This window comes from Ursus americanus, chromosome 4 (genome assembly GCF_024610735.1).
Source record: "Ursus americanus isolate L20-20 chromosome 4, mUrsAme1.1.p, whole genome shotgun sequence".
In the NCBI taxonomy this organism is placed as follows: Eukaryota; Metazoa; Chordata; class Mammalia; order Carnivora; family Ursidae; genus Ursus; species Ursus americanus.
The window spans coordinates 6331392-6351536 of NC_142130.1; the positions used below are offsets into that span (position 1 = coordinate 6331392).

The 20145-nt window shown below is 36.1% G+C and overlaps 1 protein-coding gene across 1 annotated transcript; it reads left to right on the forward strand.

Annotated features, from left to right (window-relative positions):
• Positions 1-14830: 14830 nt before the first annotated feature.
• LOC123784853 (olfactory receptor 4K15-like) lies at positions 14831-19378 on the forward strand. The gene is made up of 3 exons (XM_045786358.2): positions 14831-14855; positions 15565-16485; positions 19347-19378. The coding sequence occupies exons 1-3, from the start codon at positions 14831-14833 to the stop codon at positions 19376-19378; spliced, it is 978 nt and encodes a 325-aa protein (XP_045642314.2).
• Positions 19379-20145: the final 767 nt, after the last annotated feature.

Sequence of the window (20145 nt, forward strand, 5' to 3'; positions counted from 1 at the left end):
CTTTGTTGAACCGAGTAGACAAGAAGAAACTTCAGGAAACATAGACTTACTTTTTTCTTGTGGATCCAACATTTTAAAAAGTTACCTTATTTGTTTGAAATAATAAATGTATATTCCTTGTTATGTATTTGAAGTAAAGAAACCTCACATGATTATACAGTTCCTAAGCTAAGAAGTTGCTTATATTTGCTACCTAAAACCAGTAACAAGATGTTTCAAAAATTATTATATAATTTAAATTTTATGAAATTAATTTCATAAAAATTTAGTTGTATATCCATATTGGATAAAAAAAATAATGTTTCTTTCATGGTCTAAAATACTGCAAGTAATCTATGATTTAGTTCCAGTAGTAAAAACAATCCCATTAGTACTCCTGTTTTCACGCATTTAACATCAAAAAGTTTGTGCGATCCATCAAAAAATCCATTTAGCATGTAAAAAGGTAATACTTTCTAATCCACCTTTATCTTTTCTTTCTCACATACAGAACTTAAGAAGCTTCATACACATATTTTATAGCTTTATAATATCCCTTGATGTTAGTCTGGTACCACTTATTCTTTTATCATTTTATCGGTAAAAACCAAGATGACATCAAAAGATGACACACATGAAGCTTTAGACGTCAGGCAATAAGACCACCTAAAAATAGAACAAGACTCCCATCATCCATGCTCTGCATCAGGTATTTACCGGGCCCTGAATGGTGTTTGTACACTACTCCAAAGGGAGGGAAAGAAATGCAAAGGTAGTTACTTTGGAGCTCACTGAACATTATGATGCAGAAACACATTATGATGTTACCCCAGTGTTATGTACCATCCCAATTTCCTCCAAGATGGTCTCAGTCTAGAATGTCGGGTTCAGCTGATACAAAAAAAAAGGCTGCACAACATTTACTTTGTGGAGGTATGCTACTTATGCTACGCAGTCACTGTGATTGTGAACATAACTTGTCCCAAGAACCTGTCACAGTCATCTTGGAATTTTAGGTCGGGTGATTCATCAAGCCTATTCTTGTCCTGTTGCTTCCTTCTTGGTATCACCATTATGATCAAAGATTACCTGGACATCAATGACTGCTATAGATATGCCACATGCAGGTTTTTTTTGTTTGTTTGTTTTTGTTTGTTTGTTTTGTTTTTTTGGTCATAATGTGAGAACTATTTTAAGTCTATAACTCCACAGTGAGAAACAGTTATTAGAGTTATCTTGTGCTCTTCCTTTAAATCAGAGATTATCCTCAGTTCTTCTTGAGGCCTTAAGCCAATTATTCTGCTCATTTTCACAATACCAAGGTTTTTTTTACAAACACCCAAATCAGGATCATCCATACCAGGTCTGCATGCTTCAAGTAAAGTAGCAGGAACAACATGCATTATAAACTGAAACTTTCTGTTCAAAAAGAATAGGACAGGCTATGAGATCATTATACTAATCTGTACAAATTATTAGGTAAGCCATGAACCCATCATAGGAACTTGAATCAGATACACTGAATGCATATTCCAATGAATGTGCATTCCACTGGTTTTAGAAAAAACTTAAATCCCGGACTAGGAAGCTGGGCATGATATTTCAGAACCCTGTCTTTCAGAGTCTGAAGTATAACTCTTATTGTGAATAAGAAAAGTACAGCTGAGATGATCAGCAGCAGGGGGCAGCTCACCAGCACAGGTGGAGGAGGCCAAGGGGATAAAGGCAGCAGGAACACTGAGCCATGTCCCCACCCAGACTATACAGCTAGGTAACAACAGCAGACATAGGTGGCAATTGGCCTAGGACACCTCATTCTGCAGTAACACTAGAGTCAACTGTGGTCACCCAGGCTTTATATTATAACTATATTGATGTATTTCATACCTTATATCATAAACATTGTCTCCAATATTTAAAAGTCCTAATATATCTGATAAGATGTTAATATCCAAAATATATAAAGGACTTACACAACTCAAACACCAAAAAAAAAAACCAAAAAAACAGAACAACAACAACAACAAAAAACGAACAATCTGAAAAATGGGCAGAGGACCTGAACAGACATTTTACTAAAGAAGACACACAGATGGCCAACAGACACATGAAAAGATGCTCAATATCACTAATCATCAGGGAAATGAAAATCAAAACCACAATGAGAAATCACCTTACATCTGTCAGAGCGACAAACATCAAAAAGACAAGAAATGACAAGTGTTGACAAGGATGTGGATAAAAAGAAACCTTGGTGGAAATGTAAATTCAGGGACTATGGAAAACAATATGGAGGTTCCTGAAAACATAAAAATAGAAATACTATATGATCCAATAATTCTACTACTGGGTATTTACCCAAAGAATACAAAACCACTAATTTGAAAAGATATACGCACCCCTACATTAACTGCAGCATTATTTAAAATAGCCAAGATGTAGAAGCAACCCAAGTTTCCATTGATAGTTGATTGGATAAAGAAGATGTTGCATATATATAATGGAATATTGTTCAGCCATAAAAGAGATGAGATTTGGGGCACCCGGGTGGCTCAGTCAGTTAGGTGTCCCACTCTTGATTTCAGTTCAGGTCATGATTTCAGGGTCATGAGACTGAGCCTTGCATTGGGCTTGCACTGTGTGTGGAGCCTGCTCAAGATTCTTTCTCTCCCTTTCTCGCTGCTCCCCCGACCCCTGTGTGTCCTCTCTCTCTCTCAAAAAAAAAGAGAGAGAGAGAGAGAGAGAAATATGAGATTTTTGCCATTTTTGCCATTTGTGACAACACGGATGGAGCTAGAGGGTATAACGCTAAGTGAAAAAAAGTTGGAGAGAGAAAAACAAACACCATACAGTTTCACTTCTATGTGGAATCTAAAAACAAATGAATAGAGAAAGAAAGAGTAGAATCAGACCTATAAATATAAAAACTGATGGTTGCCAGAGACAGGGGGTGGGGCTTGAGCAAAGTAGTTGAAGGGGAATGAGAGATAAAAGCTTCCAGTTATAGAATGAGTGAGTCACAGAAAGAAAAGGTACAGCATAGGGAATATAGTCAATGGTATCATAATAGTGTTGCATAGTAAGCATGTAGCTGCCATGTAGCATTACCTGCAGAGTTGTAAAAAATGCAAATAATGAATCACTGAACACTAAAAACTAATGATGTACCAAATGTTGGCTAACTGAACATAATAAATAAAAAAATACAAACAAAAACAGGTAATGGATTCCTGTAGTATAATTTAAATGACCAGTCCTTTGCTGTTGTATATCGAGGGCTCCATTTTTGTTAACCATATCCACACTCCAATAAACACGTTTGACTTATAAAATGTGTCAGAAAAAAACTGTCAATATATGTTGCACAAAATCATAGTGTGGCTCAGTTTGGGTTGCATAATTAGAGGAAACTATTTGTGAATTTTGATTTTATATATTATTCAGTTTCTTCACTTCTAGAATATGGGAATCTATTGAGGTCTGATTTTCTTTTCCAGAAAAACATTTAATTTTCCGTGGATGTACTTTTCTAATATAGTATGTTTTTTATTACATTATTTACCCATTCTGAGAACTGAACAGGATGAAAAAGTAAGGATTTAACTATAATGGAAAAGCCATTAATTGTTCATACTGTATTTTACATTTATTAACTTGAAAATATATTCAATGGATTCTGTGTGTCAAACACAAGTTAGGACCATGATTTATACAGCAAATGTCCAAAGGAGCGCTCAGACTATGGAAGTATATTTTCCTTATCAACTTTCTTCAAATAAATGGAAGATTTTAATTCAAATTATATATGTTAAATACCTACTTAGTTACTTTAGGGCACTGACAATGATAAGTTTTAAATTAATTACACTTCTCATATAGAAGAACCAGTCTTAGAGTAGTTTCCTAGAATAAATTTTAAAATGTACAATTACTGATTACATCATGACACATCTGGGCATGTGTTTAAAACTTCTTTTGTCTTTCTTTATGCCACCATAATTTGATGTTTCCTTCATATAAAAGATTTTTTTTTCAGCATCTCCATAACATTCCCTGTCTTGTGCATTTTGAAGTGCAAGTGTCCTATGGTGTTCCAACTAAGATGAAAAAATCAGCGCAATGTACTACGACATCCTTACATGTTACAAAACAAAACAAAAAAAAAAACCCAAATGATATTCTTAAATTCATCTTTTCTCTTTCATATCTTCAAGGTTTCGACTATTTCTCCCTCTCTTTTGTGTAATCAATTTTACTTTCCTTTTTGGTGTTTTTTTTTTAACCTTTTACAGTTAATTTTTTTAAATAAAAAGAAACAGGAAAAAAACAAAATTCTTTTGTCCTCAATTCTTCTTCTAGCTCTAGATCCTTTTCTCATAATCCTTGTTCATAAGATATGTATGGGGAAACCTCTGAACACTTGTTCATACTGTCACCAATAGTTCGCTTCTTTTTCTTTCTTGTGCCCACTCCAGTAAGGCTTTTATCTCCATAATCTACTCATATTGCTTCTTTCAAGGTTACTAGTGACCTCTTTACTGCTCAATCCAGAGATCATTTCCCAATCCTCATCCTACATTTGATCAGTTGTACAATTTTTGATACAGCTGATCACACTCTCCCTCCTGAAACCCTGTTCATTTGGCTTTTAGAACACGATGCTCTTCTGGCTTCCTTCATATATTTTTGGAGGTGCGTTCTGAATCTCTTTTGGGGTTCTTCCTCCTTTCTCTGACCTCTTAGATTACCCCAGGGCTCATTCCTTGAGACTCTACCATCTGTCTTTCTCCACTCGTCAGCTCATTTAACCTCAAGGCTTTAAAAACTACATGGTCATGAGACATAGCTTTGCATTTTTAACTGGACCTCTCCTTCAATTTCCAGACTTCAATATCCAGCCTCACTTGGACATCTATCACCTGTCTCAAATTTAATATGTCTAAAACTGAATTCCTGATAATCTCTCAAACACCTGTTCCTCCAGGTTCATGGAGAAATCCATCCCAGTAAATGGAACCTTCATCTTTCCAATTGATCAGTCCAAAGGCTTTGGAATTATCCTCCCACACTGTCTCTTACCTCTTGTTATAGGTCAGCAAATTTACAGAGTCTATTTTCAAAATATTCTCAGAATCTGACTACTTCTTGCAACCTCTAACCTCTGCTGCTACCACCTGATCCAAGTCATGATCATTTGCTTGGATTATTACAAGCACTCATTCCTAGTAAGTTTCTATGCTTCCATACTTTTCAGTCTATTCTAATATGGCAGTTAAAGTAATCCTAATACAATCTGTCATATCATGTCACTTCTCTGCTCAGGACCTTCCAAAGGCTTCATTTCACGCACACTGAAACTGAAGTCGTTACAATGACCTGTAAGCCCCAATATTTCTGGTCCTTCTTATCTCTCTGATCTTAAACATTTCTCATCTTTGTTCACCCTGCTTTAGTCAACCTGGACTTGTTGATGTTTCTAGAAAATTCCAGGCACCTATATCAGGCTTCTTTGTATTTGATATCCCCCCCTCCTGGAAGACACTCTGTTCCTTTTGATATCTGTATGCCTTACTTCTTCACTTTCTTCAGGTCTTTATTCTTAAACTAATGTCCGTGAAGGCTTCTCTGACAACTACGTCTACAGCCACAACACCTTCAATGATATTTATCACTCTTCCCTGCTTTATATTTTGCTCCATAGCACTTATTACTATCTAACATGTTATACTGTGGACTTATTTTGTTCACCGTCTGCTTCTCCCAACCACCTGATAAAAGTTTCACTGGGAGCAGGGGTTTTGTTTCATTCACTGTATCCATTAAGATTGGAAAATTTCCTGGTACATGGTCGGCATGCAATAAATACTGTTGAATAAATAGGTTTTACTCTGTTTAAGGCCCCAAAATACTCTCTGCATAAACATAGTGGAGGTAAAAGTCACTCACATTCCACATCTGCTATTTATTCTTTTATTTCTCAAATCCACCGAAATCTTCTAAGCAAAAATGCTCACCTATATAGTAATATATGGGCAGCTCCTAATGAGTGTCAACAAAGTCTACCAAATATACCTACTGTAATGGGCACGTTTTTTCCTGATACTGATGCTGGCGAACAAATTTGTCCACTGTGCTTGAAAGGGTTGGACTTTCAGTTGCGAGACATAGTTTTTAGCATCGGTTTATTCCAAAGTTCAACCTGCTTGAATTCCATTTCCACATGTGCAGAAGGCACCTACTTAAATCAATTTAGATTAAGATTTGGAGCCTCCACTCCCCTTTAGGAATATGTGGGGGCAATTGCACAATACTGCCAGGGTTCCATGGATCAAAGTTTGAAATGCCCTGGACTAGAAATCCCTCTGGCTGTTCCAGGTTTTTTATACTCTCATTTCTCTCCCTCTTGGTAACTTGCATGCAGACAATGAAGTCTGAATATCCAATCCCTGAAATTTTTATTCCTTTTATCCTTCTTTGTCGATACCCATTCTTGACTTCAGTAGCCATACAAGAAACTCGTGCAGTAGCTTCCAACTGCAACTACTCCCCTCCAGTGTTTTCTACACTCTACTTAGTTCCCCAACCACTGCCAGATACATATTCCTAAAACATATTCCCCTTGCACTGAAATGGTGAGTAGCATTGCATTTTCCAACAAATTAATTACAGAATCCTAAGACCTGTATTTAAGATCCTCTAATATATGGTCCAACAAAACTCTCACATATGCTATAGTCTAGCCTAGTTAGAGCACTTTTTCTTTGATTACTTCTAATTTTCTTTATTCATGCCTTTGTTTATGTTAGTTAGTCTGTTTGTACTGTGTAAACTTCCATCACTATCTCTGCTTTTCACAACATTATTTCTCACTTAAGGTCCTTTACAAATACATATTTTTGTCTTCTTCTGTCTTATTTTTATTTTCCTCATACTTCTTTTCCACCCTCCCTCTTCCTTTTCACCCCTTCCTTTCCTGATCTTTCCAACAAAATATAATCTCTCCCAATGTTCCACACATCATAATTTGTATATATGCATTATACAGATAGATTGATAATACATATATGTATATACATATATTTATAATATATATGGTCTTCTATTTGAATTTCATGTTACATTATTTTCTTCAATTGCCCTTAAAATTGCAAACAATTTACTGATAAGCAGTTTGTCTTATGCATTTTTGAATTATTTGTGTTTCTGCACATAGTAGATACTCAATTTTTAAAAAGATTATTAATTCAAGAGAGAGAAACTGAGCAAGCATGCATGCTCGCATGAGTTGTAAGAGGGGCAGAGAGAGAGAATCCTCAAGCAGACTCCTCACAGAGCAAGGAGCCCAAAGTGGAGCTGATTCCATGATCCATGACATCATAACCAGAGCCGATGAGTCAGATGCCCAACTGACTGAGCCACCCAGGAGTCCCACAGATACTCATTTTCTTTTCTTTTCTTTTCTTTTTCTTTTCTCTTCTTTTCTTTTCTTTCTTTCTTTTCTTTCTTTCTTCAAATTCTGAATTAAATTTAATTGGAGAATACAGACAAAAACAAGACATATTTGTTTGGCCTAAGTATTTATAGTTCTGCAATATCAGAGTCTTTTGCTATACCTATCTTTACAGTAATTAGAATGTGGCTTATGGATGCCTGGGTGGCTCAGTCAGTTAAATGTCTGCCTTCAGCTCAGGTCATGATCCCAGGATCCTGGGGTTGAGACCCACATTGGGCTCCCTGCTCAGTGGGAAGCCTGCCTCTCCCTCTCCCACGCCCCCTGCTTGTATTCCTCTCTTGCTGTCTCTCTCTCTGTCAAATAAATAAACAAAATCTTAAAAAAAAAGAACATGGCTGAAAACAATAGCTGTTTCACAAAAATGTTAATAGTAGTGATTGGAACAGAACTGAACCTGCAGAGAGAATGAGTTACTTTATAAGAATAGTCCAATTAAAACACTCAGAAATCTTGCCTGTGGATAAATTTTCATAGAAAATGAATTCTACACCAGTTATAATAAGGTCTTAAAGTAACTAATGTATAGATATATTGGGAATATGATTTTCAGTAATTTTCAGTAAAGAATCCCTAGACAGACATATTTACTAGTCTCTAATATGAAAAGGCTTGTTAGCAATGGCCCCAGTGGGACAAAATTACACATCAAGGAGAAATACATTTTCACCTTTACTTCCTTTTAAATAAAATGTATAAAGCACAAGGAGTATTGCAAGCCATATGAAAAGAACTTATTTCATCATGATACCTCAGGTTATTCTTATGGAACTTCTGAAATAAAAACAGTGGACAAATTCCAACCTCTCTTAGTGAGTCTGTAAGGTGACTGAGGAATGAGACATGTAAGTTTTAATACTTCTGCCACTTCAACTAGGTCTCTGCAAATGAACTATTTAATATAATTTTCTAGTTATACTGAAATGAGACTGACTTTGTGTCTCCATGTTTGAGCTCCCTCTGAATGTTCTGAGTAAGTTCACTTTTCTGTATGGATTTCAACTTCAGACCCTCTTCAGCAGACTCAGCCACTGTCATCTCTAAGCTCACTTCCAGTTATATGGCACAGAACGTAGTGACACAGTTAATGGTCAATATGTTTGCTTAAATTCTATTGCTTCTTTATACACATAGGCACATATATATTTTTTAGTTGTTGCACTGATTTCCATGCATATAGTTATGCCAACATACTATTATTAGAGTGCTTAGCATACAATTTTTACGGTGAAAATGTTGGCTTTGTCACTTGCTTGCTGCATTATTTGACTTGAGATTTGCTAATGTAGGGATAGAGCTATACTTGAAGGGTTACTGTGTGCATTCTAGATTTTATATATACATAAAACATACATACTTTTTTGCTGAAGATTGTGTCTATGTATATAATCTGGTAGAATATATACTTAACATTTCTGTATCTATCTATATATATTTTTATCTACTTTCTTATAGACTTCTTAGCACATCATGAGTACACAAGAAATAGGAGCTAATTATCTCATCCAAAAATTACAGGAGTACATGTAACAATCCAATTATGCTCTGTATTTAATAGCTTCTAGATTTTTACAGACTTAGTGTTTGGGAAATGACTGAATCAAGCATATACATACATGCACACACATATGTGTAAACACACACACACAGAAAACATTTCTAAGTAACTGGATGAAACCAAAAAGGTTTTCCAAGTAGAAAAATTAGTGAAATTTTAAAAAATTATATTTTGTTATTTCAGTTATTTTAATAGCATCTTAGGTTATTCTAATTAAAAATTTTTGATGAACAACTTATAAACACTGTGTGTGCACTGTGCCATTCTTAGTTGAGAGTCAACTAACTACAGAGATTATTCTGGGCTCTATTCTTTCAGAGATCCTATGGAATTTATAAAAAGGCTTCAGTGACTAGGCTGGTGGAGTAAAGTATCCATGATTTAGTGCTCAAAAAGAATCACCTACACACATAGAAGTCTCAATCCAACTCATTTGCATTAAGAAAAGTTTGAAAGCCCGTCTTCTCTATTGCATCTGCCTTTTAGCTTGCCTCTTATGAAACTTTTTTCCCTTCAAGGATTTTTATTTGTTTCTTTTACCTTTAATTTATCTAATAAACTTTGGGACAGAAGGGTACATGCATAATGTTTTTCCATAAGATTCTTATTAAGTTTATAGGGTACAGAGTTTACGGAATTCCTCAAAATTAAATAGTCAAGGCAGAGATTTGAAATTAAGATTTGGTCTGGTTGGGGTGCCTGGGTGGCTCAGTCATTAAGCGTCTGCCTTCGGCTCAGGGTGTGATCCCAGAGTCCTAGGATCGAGCCCCACATAGGACTCCCTGCTCCACTGAGAGCCTGCTTCTTCCTCTCCCACTCCCCCTGCTTGTGCTCCTTCTCTTGCTGGCTGTCTCTCTCTTTGTCAAATAAATAAATAAAATATTTAAAAAAAAAAGATTTGGTCTGGTTGTTAGTTCTATAGTCTAAGCACTGTGGGTCTTTCTTATAAATTATAGGACTGAGGGATCCAGGAATTCTATTTATATTAAAATATTCTTGTGTTCCTTATCAGTTATGAAACTCACTAAAATTAATAACTTACAATAGTTTTTCTGGTGTTGAAAGCTCTCCATTTAAAATGGATTCTTAAGTAAACAGTTCTAGCCCCAGCTCCAGAGATTTTCAATATCTCTATTTTTGCATTTATTTTCATACTATTTAACTACAAAATAGGAAGAACATGCTCAAGATAATAAGACAAATGAATCAAATGGAGAGTTTTATTTTTTTTTTTTAAGATTTTATTTATTTATTTATTCAACAGAGATAAAGACAGCCAGCGAGAGAGGGAACACAAGCAGGGGGAGTGGGAGAGGAAGAAGCAGGCTCATAGTGGAGGAGCCCGATGTGGGGCTCGATCCCACAACACCGGGATCACGCCCTGAGCCGAAGGCAGACGCCCAACTGCTGTGCCACCCAGGCGCCCCTGGAGAGTTTTGTCTTAGATCTTGGAGGCCCCATCAATGGTCAGCAAATTAGCAGAAATTGAGAATGAAATAGAAACAGTCTGAAAATGTTCTCCCTCCTTTCGTCTCCTTTTCCAACTTCCCTTCTTCCTTTTCTCTCTCATTCTCTCTCTTCTTTCATCCAAGTCATGGTTTCAAGATGACAGAAAGTAGGTTAGACTTTTAAAAGGATTTTTCATGTCTTGATGTCCACAATATCCAATCAATTGCTTATACTCAAATACTGCTGTGGCTTAGTTTGTCTATAACCAAGGACAGAATGTTAATGTAACAATTTATATTTAATCAGCCATTATTCTGCCAGCTAAAACTGTAATGTGTTCATTCACTCATGCATATAATTATTCACATAATCGTTTTTTAATGTTTACTAATTTGGGAACAATTTTTGTTGCCTTTTATAAACAGGCCCGTTGTGAAACACAGACAGGTTTAACTGTGATGAGGAAAAAAGGCTTGATTCATTTTCTTGTGGCGTTTACAATCAAATTCAATCACTTGAGAGGTTATAATTCCAGCATCCTTATCTTAAAATAAATACCAGCTAAATTAGGAGTAAAACAACTTTTTATTAAAATAATTTTTATTTTCAGTTGGTTGGTATTTGGTCCTCCCTGCGTAATAAATAAAGATGTCTGAGAGTGTCCTGTGATCACCAGACTCTCAGGGATTTTAATTATTCTGTGGAAAGTCTTGTAGTAAGGCTTGGCTTATTTTAAGAGATTAATGTTAGGGGTAATGTATTTCCAATTACAAGGAACTTGCAAAAGAGATTAGCTTATTGAAAGGCTCCTTAGCCTGGTACAAAGGCCAGCTAGATGAGACAGAAATTTCAAAGAGTTCAGAGGCATGCTGAGAACCCCACCCTTACTTTCCTTTAACCCTTCAGTGATTGTTGTAACTTCTGTGACAGAATTTAATCTTCTTTAGTATAAGGCTCTGGTTTCCACAGAAATGCCATCCTTCACAGCCACCCTACCCAACACTGGCACTCCCCTCTGTCCAATAATAGGCAGCATTTGAAGATGAGACCTTTCAAACTCTAACTCCTAATTGCTCACTTAATATACTTCTGCCATAGCCATTAATGTTTAAAATTTTTGTTTAAATACTGAATTAAATAATTAATATGCCTTTTGATAAATTTTAAAAAACAATATAATTCATTATATAAAAAGTTTTAAAGCAAGACACAAGGGCAAAACCATTTGGGAAAAATTATAGATCTTAGTATATTCATAAATTTAATTTTATTGAAAATGTAACAAATAAAAATAAAAAGAGTGAACTAACATATTTGTGGAATATTTGTAAAAAATGGCAATACCTTAACACATAAAGTATCTTTATATATACATATTAAGAAGATGAAGAGTTGAATGGTAAAATGGGCAAAACCCTGGGTAGGGAATTGAAGAGTAAGAAAGTACAAACGACCAACTCATGAATAAGTGTCAATTCCACTAATAATCATTAAATGCACTGAAACATCAGTAAGATGCATTTTCCTGTGGCAAATAGATAAAAATAAAAGGTGTAATACACCATCTTGTCAATAAAGGGTGAAGTGAAGAACAGGCATTCTCATAGCACATTTTAGTGATATTAAGTTTTGGTATAGTAAGTCAGAAATTTCTGAGTTCCAAAATTATAATGATGTATCCTGAATAGTTATGCATAATCATAAAGTTTTAGCTAAATAAAAAGCAAGGTTATTATATGTTAATAACAGGGAAAACTGAAAACTTCCACAAAATAAAAATACAAGTACAATAAAAAACTGGTATAAAAGTACTGTATTGACATGGGAAGTATTTATTATTAGTGGTAGGTTATAAAATGATATGCACTGTATATGTAGGGATATATATTTATATTAACAGTATCTTTGAGTGTTCCCATTAAAGATATCTTATTTCATCTTGTTACTTATTTTTCTAAATTTAAAAACAGAAATTTGTCAATTAAAAAGAACTTTGCTGTTTTTACAGATTAAATAGATTGTACGCTTACTGCAGAAAAGAAAAACTCAGCAAATACATAAATGGATAAGGAATAAAATTACTATATTTTCTTACCCAGAGATAACCACTTTTAATACTTTACAGTAGGTCTTTAAAAACTTCTCTAGGTATATGACAGTAATAAGAGATCTCCATACAGTTGGTTTTGCAAATGTGTTTCAGACCTGATAGTATTCTTCCTTAATTCCAGATAAAGAAACAGAAGTTTGGACACTTAAGAATATTATTTTGTCTACTGCAGGTTTCACTAGGTGTCTGCACAAAGGAATATGACGACCTTGTATTCTTAAGATGGAGTTAAAAAAAAAAAGTAGTCAAAAGGGGAGAGACCACTGAGTTGGTAAACAAAAGTGTAGAGACAGAGGAACTACAGACAGATTTCACCGTCTTCAACATTTTGCCCAAGGTGAGAAAGCCTCTTCCTGCCCTGCAAAGGCCTCTCAGCTTCTCTTCCAGAAATGGGAGTGCCGCATGTAATAAGTTAACTGTGTACCTTTCACAAGACAAGCTTTTAAGAAATTTCACTCCAATCATGGAACATAGCATCAAAAACTGGGGATGTACTGTATGGTGACTAACATAACAAAATAAAAATTATTAAAAAAAAAAAAAGAACCGGGAATGACTCTACCTAGATTTGCTGAAGGTCAAATAAATTCGCATTAAAATGGGAAAAAATAGAAGAAATTTCATTCCAGAGAAACAGTCACCTACTTTTCTTAATTACTAGAATCTAAAATAGGGTATATGTACCCAAGTAAGTAAGCTGCTTGAGTTTGAGAAAAAATATTTAGAGTTCTCTACATTTATGAAATATCATTCTTTCTTAAATTTGTTATATTTTAGAATGTACATAATATATTAGTGTAGTGATGTGTGCATATAATTTATAGGTAAATAAATACATGTGGTCATAACTATTGCTGTTAGAGGAGTAGAGTGAAAAACACAGGGACACCAACCTTTCTAAGGTAAGAGTTCTTATGTTGTGGCATTCAGATAGTCTTTATTATGCATCCTACTTAGTTTCTTCAGAATCTTCGTTAATAAATTAATTTTCATCATTCCAACTTCATAAGTTATCAAAATAGAGCTATTTCTCAAAGAAAAGAATCAGAGCCTTTTTAAAAGATTTATTTAAAAGAGAGAGAGGGAGTGTGAGTGGGGAGAGGGGGAGAGGGCGAGAGAGAATCTCAAGCAGACTCTCCGCTGAGCAGGGAGCCTGAGCAGGGAGCCTGAGACAGGGAGCTGAGACAGGGAGCCTGAGACAGGGAGCTGAGACAGGGAGCCTGAGACAGGGAGCCTGAGACAGGGAGCCTGAGACAGGGAGCCTGAGACAGGGAGCCTGAGCAGGGAGCCTGAGACAGGGAGCTGAGACAGGGAGCCTGATACAGGGAGCCTGAGACAGGGAGCCGAGACAGGGAGCCGAGACAGGTAGCCTGAGACAGGGAGCCTGAGACAGGGAGCTGAGACAGGGAGCCTGAGACAGGGAGCCTGAGACAGGGAGCTGAGACAGGGAGCTGAGACAGGGAGCCTGAGACAGGGAGCCTGAGACAGGGAGCTGAGACAGGGAGCCTGAGACAGGGAGCCTGAGACAGGGAGCCTGAGATAGGGAGCTGAGACAGGGAGCCTGAGACAGGGAGCTGAGACAGGGAGCCTGAGACAGGGCTTAATCTCATGACCATGAGATCATGACCTGAGCTGACATCAAGAGCCAGACGCTTGCTTAATGGACTGAGCCACCCAGGTGCCCCAAGAATCAGAGCCATTTAAAAAGAATTTTTTTTTGAGTTTCCTACAACTACCCAGACATAATTAGCCTATAGAGGAAAATAAAAGCAGTTCTCTTTTAGCTGATGTGAAACTAAAAATTTTATTTTTTGTATATTTGGATCAACAAATATTATTGAACACTATGAGTAATGTACTCTAAAAAAAAAAACCAAAGAAAGCATAAAACAGTTTCCTTCAAAATCATAAAATGTGTTTATATAAATTGGTAGAGAACATATAGATTGATAGTATCAGCAAATATGGTATCCTTTTTTGTACTTGATGCTGACTGAGGATCACATTTTAAATTCACAGAAATTCAGAGTCAGTGGGTAGAAAAGAGCCATTATGCATTTACAAAGAATCTAAATTAGGAACTCTCTAATTAAAAAGATAAAAACATGATATTAATTATTAACTCACATAGTAACACACTTACATGTAAATAGACACCATTAACATGCGTGAAGTAACTGTTCTCTTAAGTAGGATGAGTACATACTTTAATAATTTATGCAGTATGCTAGTTTATACCTGCAAATATTTTCATCATTGAGGGAACAAAGGCATAGTACCTAACATCTATTGAACATCTCTTATGGGCCAGGAACTATCCTAAGTAGTTCATCTATTTTAACTCTTTCATCCTTATAACAATCCTTTGAGGCATATACTATTATTTCTCTTAATTCACAGAGGCAAAAACTGATGCACAGAGAGTTTAATTAACTTCCCCAAGGTCACATCACTAAGAATCATAAGAAATAGCATTTGAAACGTGTCAGTACGACTACACCTTACGTTTCCTATTTATCAGGTATTTTACTTATTGATTTTATTTATTTAATATGTACATATTTGTTTTTTCAAAAACACAAACAAGACGAAGAAACCAGAAGTAAGTGAAATTGAATACCTATAGGGAGTGATTTAAAATGAGATGGAAGCTATGGAAGGGAGATGACGCTATTATTGGCATGCTCTTAGTCATGGAAGTGATGTGTAAACTTGTGTTTTAAAATGTGAATATCATGCTGGGATTCAGAGATGAAAGCCAAGGTTATAGAGTCATTACAAAACAAATGATTGCATAGAACATTTATCTGTGTGCTTACGAGGATCTAAATACATAAGTATGCTGAATGGAATTTGATACCCCAGGCTTAGCTCTGCTCATTCATGGTCACAAGAGGATGATGTTTTCTCCATTTCACTTGACAGGAACATTTCTGATCCCTTCTCACAAGTTTGAAATCATGGGCCAAAGAAATAAATCAGAAGTGACTGAATTTATACTGCATGGTCTTTCAGGTTCTCGAGAGCTACAACTTTTCTATTTTGCATTTTTTACACTTTTCTATTTATCCGTTGTGCTGGGGAACCTCCGCATTGTGCTCACTGTTATCTCTGAACCTGCACTACACACACCCATGTGCTTCCTACTCAGTAACCTCTCCTTCATTGATGTGTGTCTATCCACCTCTGCCACCCCCAAAATGATTCTTGATTTCCATATGGAACACAAGACCATCTCTTTTGATGGCTGTATGACCCAGATATTCTTTCTGCATGTCTTTGCTGGCGGTGAAATGATGCTCCTTGTGGCTATGGCTTACGACAGATATGTCGCCATATGTCGACCCCTGTACTATGCATCCATTATGAGTCTGTGCAAGTGCACAAGCCTTGTGGTGGGCTCCTGGCTCATCAGGGTTTTGCACTCACTAAGTCAGTTAGTCTTCACAGTAAACCTTCCATTCTGTGGTCCCAATAAAGTGGACAGTTACTACTGTGACCTTCCCCTGGTTATCAAACTTGCCTGCACCAATACCTTTACTCTTGAGGTACTGATGCTTTCAGACAGCAGTCTAATGGCCATGAGCTCCTTTGTGCTCTTGCTGATCTCCTACACGCTCATCCTGGTTACCGTGCAACGGCGTTCTTCAGCAGGCATGGCCAAGGCAAGGGCCACCCTGAGTGCCCATATCACTATGGTGACCCTCTTCTTTGGGTCCTGCATCTTCATTTATGCCTGGCCTTTTAGCAGTCTCCCAGTGGATACGGTTCTCTCCATATTTTATACTGTTTTCACCCCTCTTTTAAACCCCATGATCTACACCTTAAGAAATAAGGAGGTAATATCAGCAATGCAAAAGCTAAGGAGTCGACAAGTGCGTTTCTGAAAGTCTCCCAGGTATTCCTTGTGATAAGTAACACCTATAATAAAAGCCAGGTTAGTGTATCTTACTCTGTCAACTACTGGTCTGACTGAAATATCATAGCACCCATTTTCTTCCTCTTTCTAGCATTCTCTAACAGTAAGCAAACTATCTTAGATAACAGAATTGGACTTCCTATTTTTTGCTTATGAAACAATTCTTATTTCAGACTAAAATTATTTATAGGAAGCTTTTTCTTTTACTATAAAATGTGTCTATCAAATCCATGCTTCTTTCAATCAACTTAATATGAAAATGCATAAAATACTAAAGTAATGTAAAATATTTAAATCATATTTTAATGTTTCAGGATAGTGATTGATTTGCAGTTATTCTCTGGTCACCATCTTATCTGGTATCACAAATTAGAGGTAGGGATTATCATAAATTTTACCATTTCTGGTTATATACCTTATTCTGTCTCTGTCTCTCTCTCTCTGTAAATGTATACAAACACTCACACTTATATTCTTTGCTATTCAAACTATTTCTATTTGAACTAAGAAACTAAATAGATTGGGATTTTTTTTTTTTTTTGCATATAGGGATAGTATTTTTTGCAATCTGAGCTCTCACAACAAATTATCCAAACATAGGCACCAAAGAGCAAACAGACTATATTGCGGAACTCATTATCCAAACTCAGAAACCAAGTACCATTCGTACATTTACATTAACCATGCTACAAATACTAAAACTTGAGCTGACAGTGTTTCTTTATATCAGTGTATTAAAGCTTAGAATTGACATTCAAAGTTCAATGACTACAATGCAAAAATGGATACTGCTCCCCGTATAAGTAGACCGTTTTCATCAATAGTGCTAAATATATGGTTTTGTTCTCTATATTCTCACCTATCTCTATGTAATTCATGCTCTCTAATCCATACCAACAAACAAAACATAATTCAGAATACATTTTTTGAAGCTCTCTAAAAACGAGAATTCTTTTGACTTTTTAAAGGAAGACTACATTTTCACACTTATTTAATATTTAATTCTTACAGTCTAACCCCTCTGTCACCAATTAGAAGACCGAAAGTCATGCATCGTACAAATTAAGTGAGTTGAGCACAATCATAATCAGCAAATCAGTCGAGCATAATCAAATCAGCATGTATCAGGAAATGATACAAAAACCCTTCAATTTCTAACTTCTAATACTTGAAAGAAAAGCCATTCCCCAAAGGCAAAATATGGTTTTGTGTGTAGAAGAAACGGTAGTGTGGAATAGGATTTAGTACCAAGTATATTTTAAACAATTTTTGACTCATTTTTCCCATCATGACTTTACCACTCCACAAGTCTCTGTTGATTCCTTTGTGAAACAGAATTAAAAAAATAAACTAATATAGGACTGTGTCATATGATGGTGATGATGATGATAATGAGAAAGCCAAACACACTTAATGATCACAATGTAACATATAAACTGTACCATTATACCATCTCATTTGATTCTCACAAAATATCTGTACAGCAGAAAAATAAGATCATACCTCTACTACTGGCAATATTGAAATTTAGGTAATTCTGAAAGTCCTACAAAAATACTTATGAATTCTGTTTTTTTTTTAATATTTTTTATTATATTATGTTAGTCACCATACAGTACATCCCTGGTTTTTGACGTAAAGTTCGATGATTCATTAGTTGCATGTAACACCCAGTGCACCATGCAATATGTGCCCTCCTTACAACCCATCACCAGCCTATCCCATTCCCCCACCCCCTCCCATCTGAAGCCCTCAGTTTGTTTCTCAGAGTCCATAGTCTCTCATGCTTCACTCCCCCCTCTGATTACCCCCCTTTCTTTATCCCTTTCTTCTCCTACCGATCTTCCTAGTTCTTATGTTCCACAGATGAGAGAAACGATATAATTGTCTTTCTTTGCTTGACTTATTTCACTTAGCATTATCTCCTCCAGTGCCGTTCATGTTGCAGCAAATGTTGAGAAATCATTCTTTTTGATGGCTGAATAATATTCCATTGTATACATGGACCACATCCTCTTAATCCAGTCATCTGTTGAAGGGCATCTCAGCTCCTTCCACAACTTAGCTATTGTGGACAGAGCTGCCATGAACATTGGGGTGCATATGGCCCTTCTCTTTACTACGTCTGTATCTTTGGGGTAAATACCCAGTAGTGCAATGGCTGGATCATAGGGTAGCTCAATTTTTAACTTTTTAAGGGACCTCCACACTGTTTTCCAGAGTGCTGAATCAACTTGCATTCCCACCAACAATGTAGGGGGGATCCCCTTTCTCCACATCCTCTCAAGCAATTGTTGTTTCTTGCCTTCTCAATTTTTGCCATTCTAACTGGCGTAAGGTAGTATCTTCGTATGGTTTTGATTTGAATTTCCCTGATGGCTAATGATTTTGAACATTTTTTCATGTGTCTGTTAGCCATTTGTATGTCATCATTGGAAAAGTGTCTGTTCATATCTTCTGCCCATTTTATGATTTGTTTATTTGTTTCTCACGTATTGAGTTTGAGAAGATCTTTGTAGATCTTGGATACCAGTCTTTTATCTGTACCATCATTTGCAAATATATTCTCCCATTCCATGGGCTGTATCTTACTTTTTTTGACTGTTTCCTTGGCTGTGCAGAAGCTTTTTATCTTGATGAAGTCCCACAAGTTCATTTTATCTTTTGTTTCTCTTGCCTTTGGAGATGTGTCATGAAAAAGGTTGCTTTGGCCGATGTCATAGAGGTTACTGCCTATGCTCTCCTCTAGGATTTTGATGGATTCCTGTCTCACATCGAGGTCTTTCATCCATTTAGAGTTTATCTTTGTGTATGGTGTGAGAGAGTGGTCAAGTTTCATTCTTTTGCATGTAGCTGTCCAATTTTCCCAGCACCATTTATTGAAGAGACTGTCTTTTTTCCACTGGATGTTTTTTCCTGCTTTATCAAAGATTAGTTGCCCAAAGAGCCGAGGGTCCATTTCAGGGTTCTCTATTTTGTTCCATTGGTTTATGTGTCTGTTTTTGTGCTAGTACCATGCTGTCTTTGTGATCACAGCTTTGTAATACAGCTTGAAATCCAGCATTGTGGTGCCCTCAGCTTTGTTTTTCCTTTTTAACAATTCCTTGGTGATTCGGGGCCTTTTCTGGTTCCATACAAATTTAAGGGCTATTTGTTCCAGTTCTTTGAAAAATGTCATTGGTATTTTGATTGGGATGGCATTGAAAGTGTAGATTGCTCTGGGTAGCATGGACATTTTAACTATGTTAATTCTTCTGATCCATGAGCATGGAATATTTTTCCATATTTTTGTGTCTTCCTCAATGTCTTTCAAGAGTGATTTGTAGTTTATAGAATATAGATCCTTTACGTCTCTGGTTAAGTTACTTCCGAGGTAACGTATGATTTTTTGGTGCTATTGTAAATGGGATGGATTCCCTAATTTCTCTTTCTTCAGTCTCATTATTCGTGTATAGAAATGCATGATTTCTGAGCATTGATTTTGTATCCCACCACATTACTGAATTGCTCTATAACTTCTAATAGTTTGGGAGTGGATTCTTTTGGGTTTTCCATTAAAGTATCATGTCATCTGCGAAGAGAGACAGTTTGTCTTCTTCTTTGCTGATTTGGATACTTTT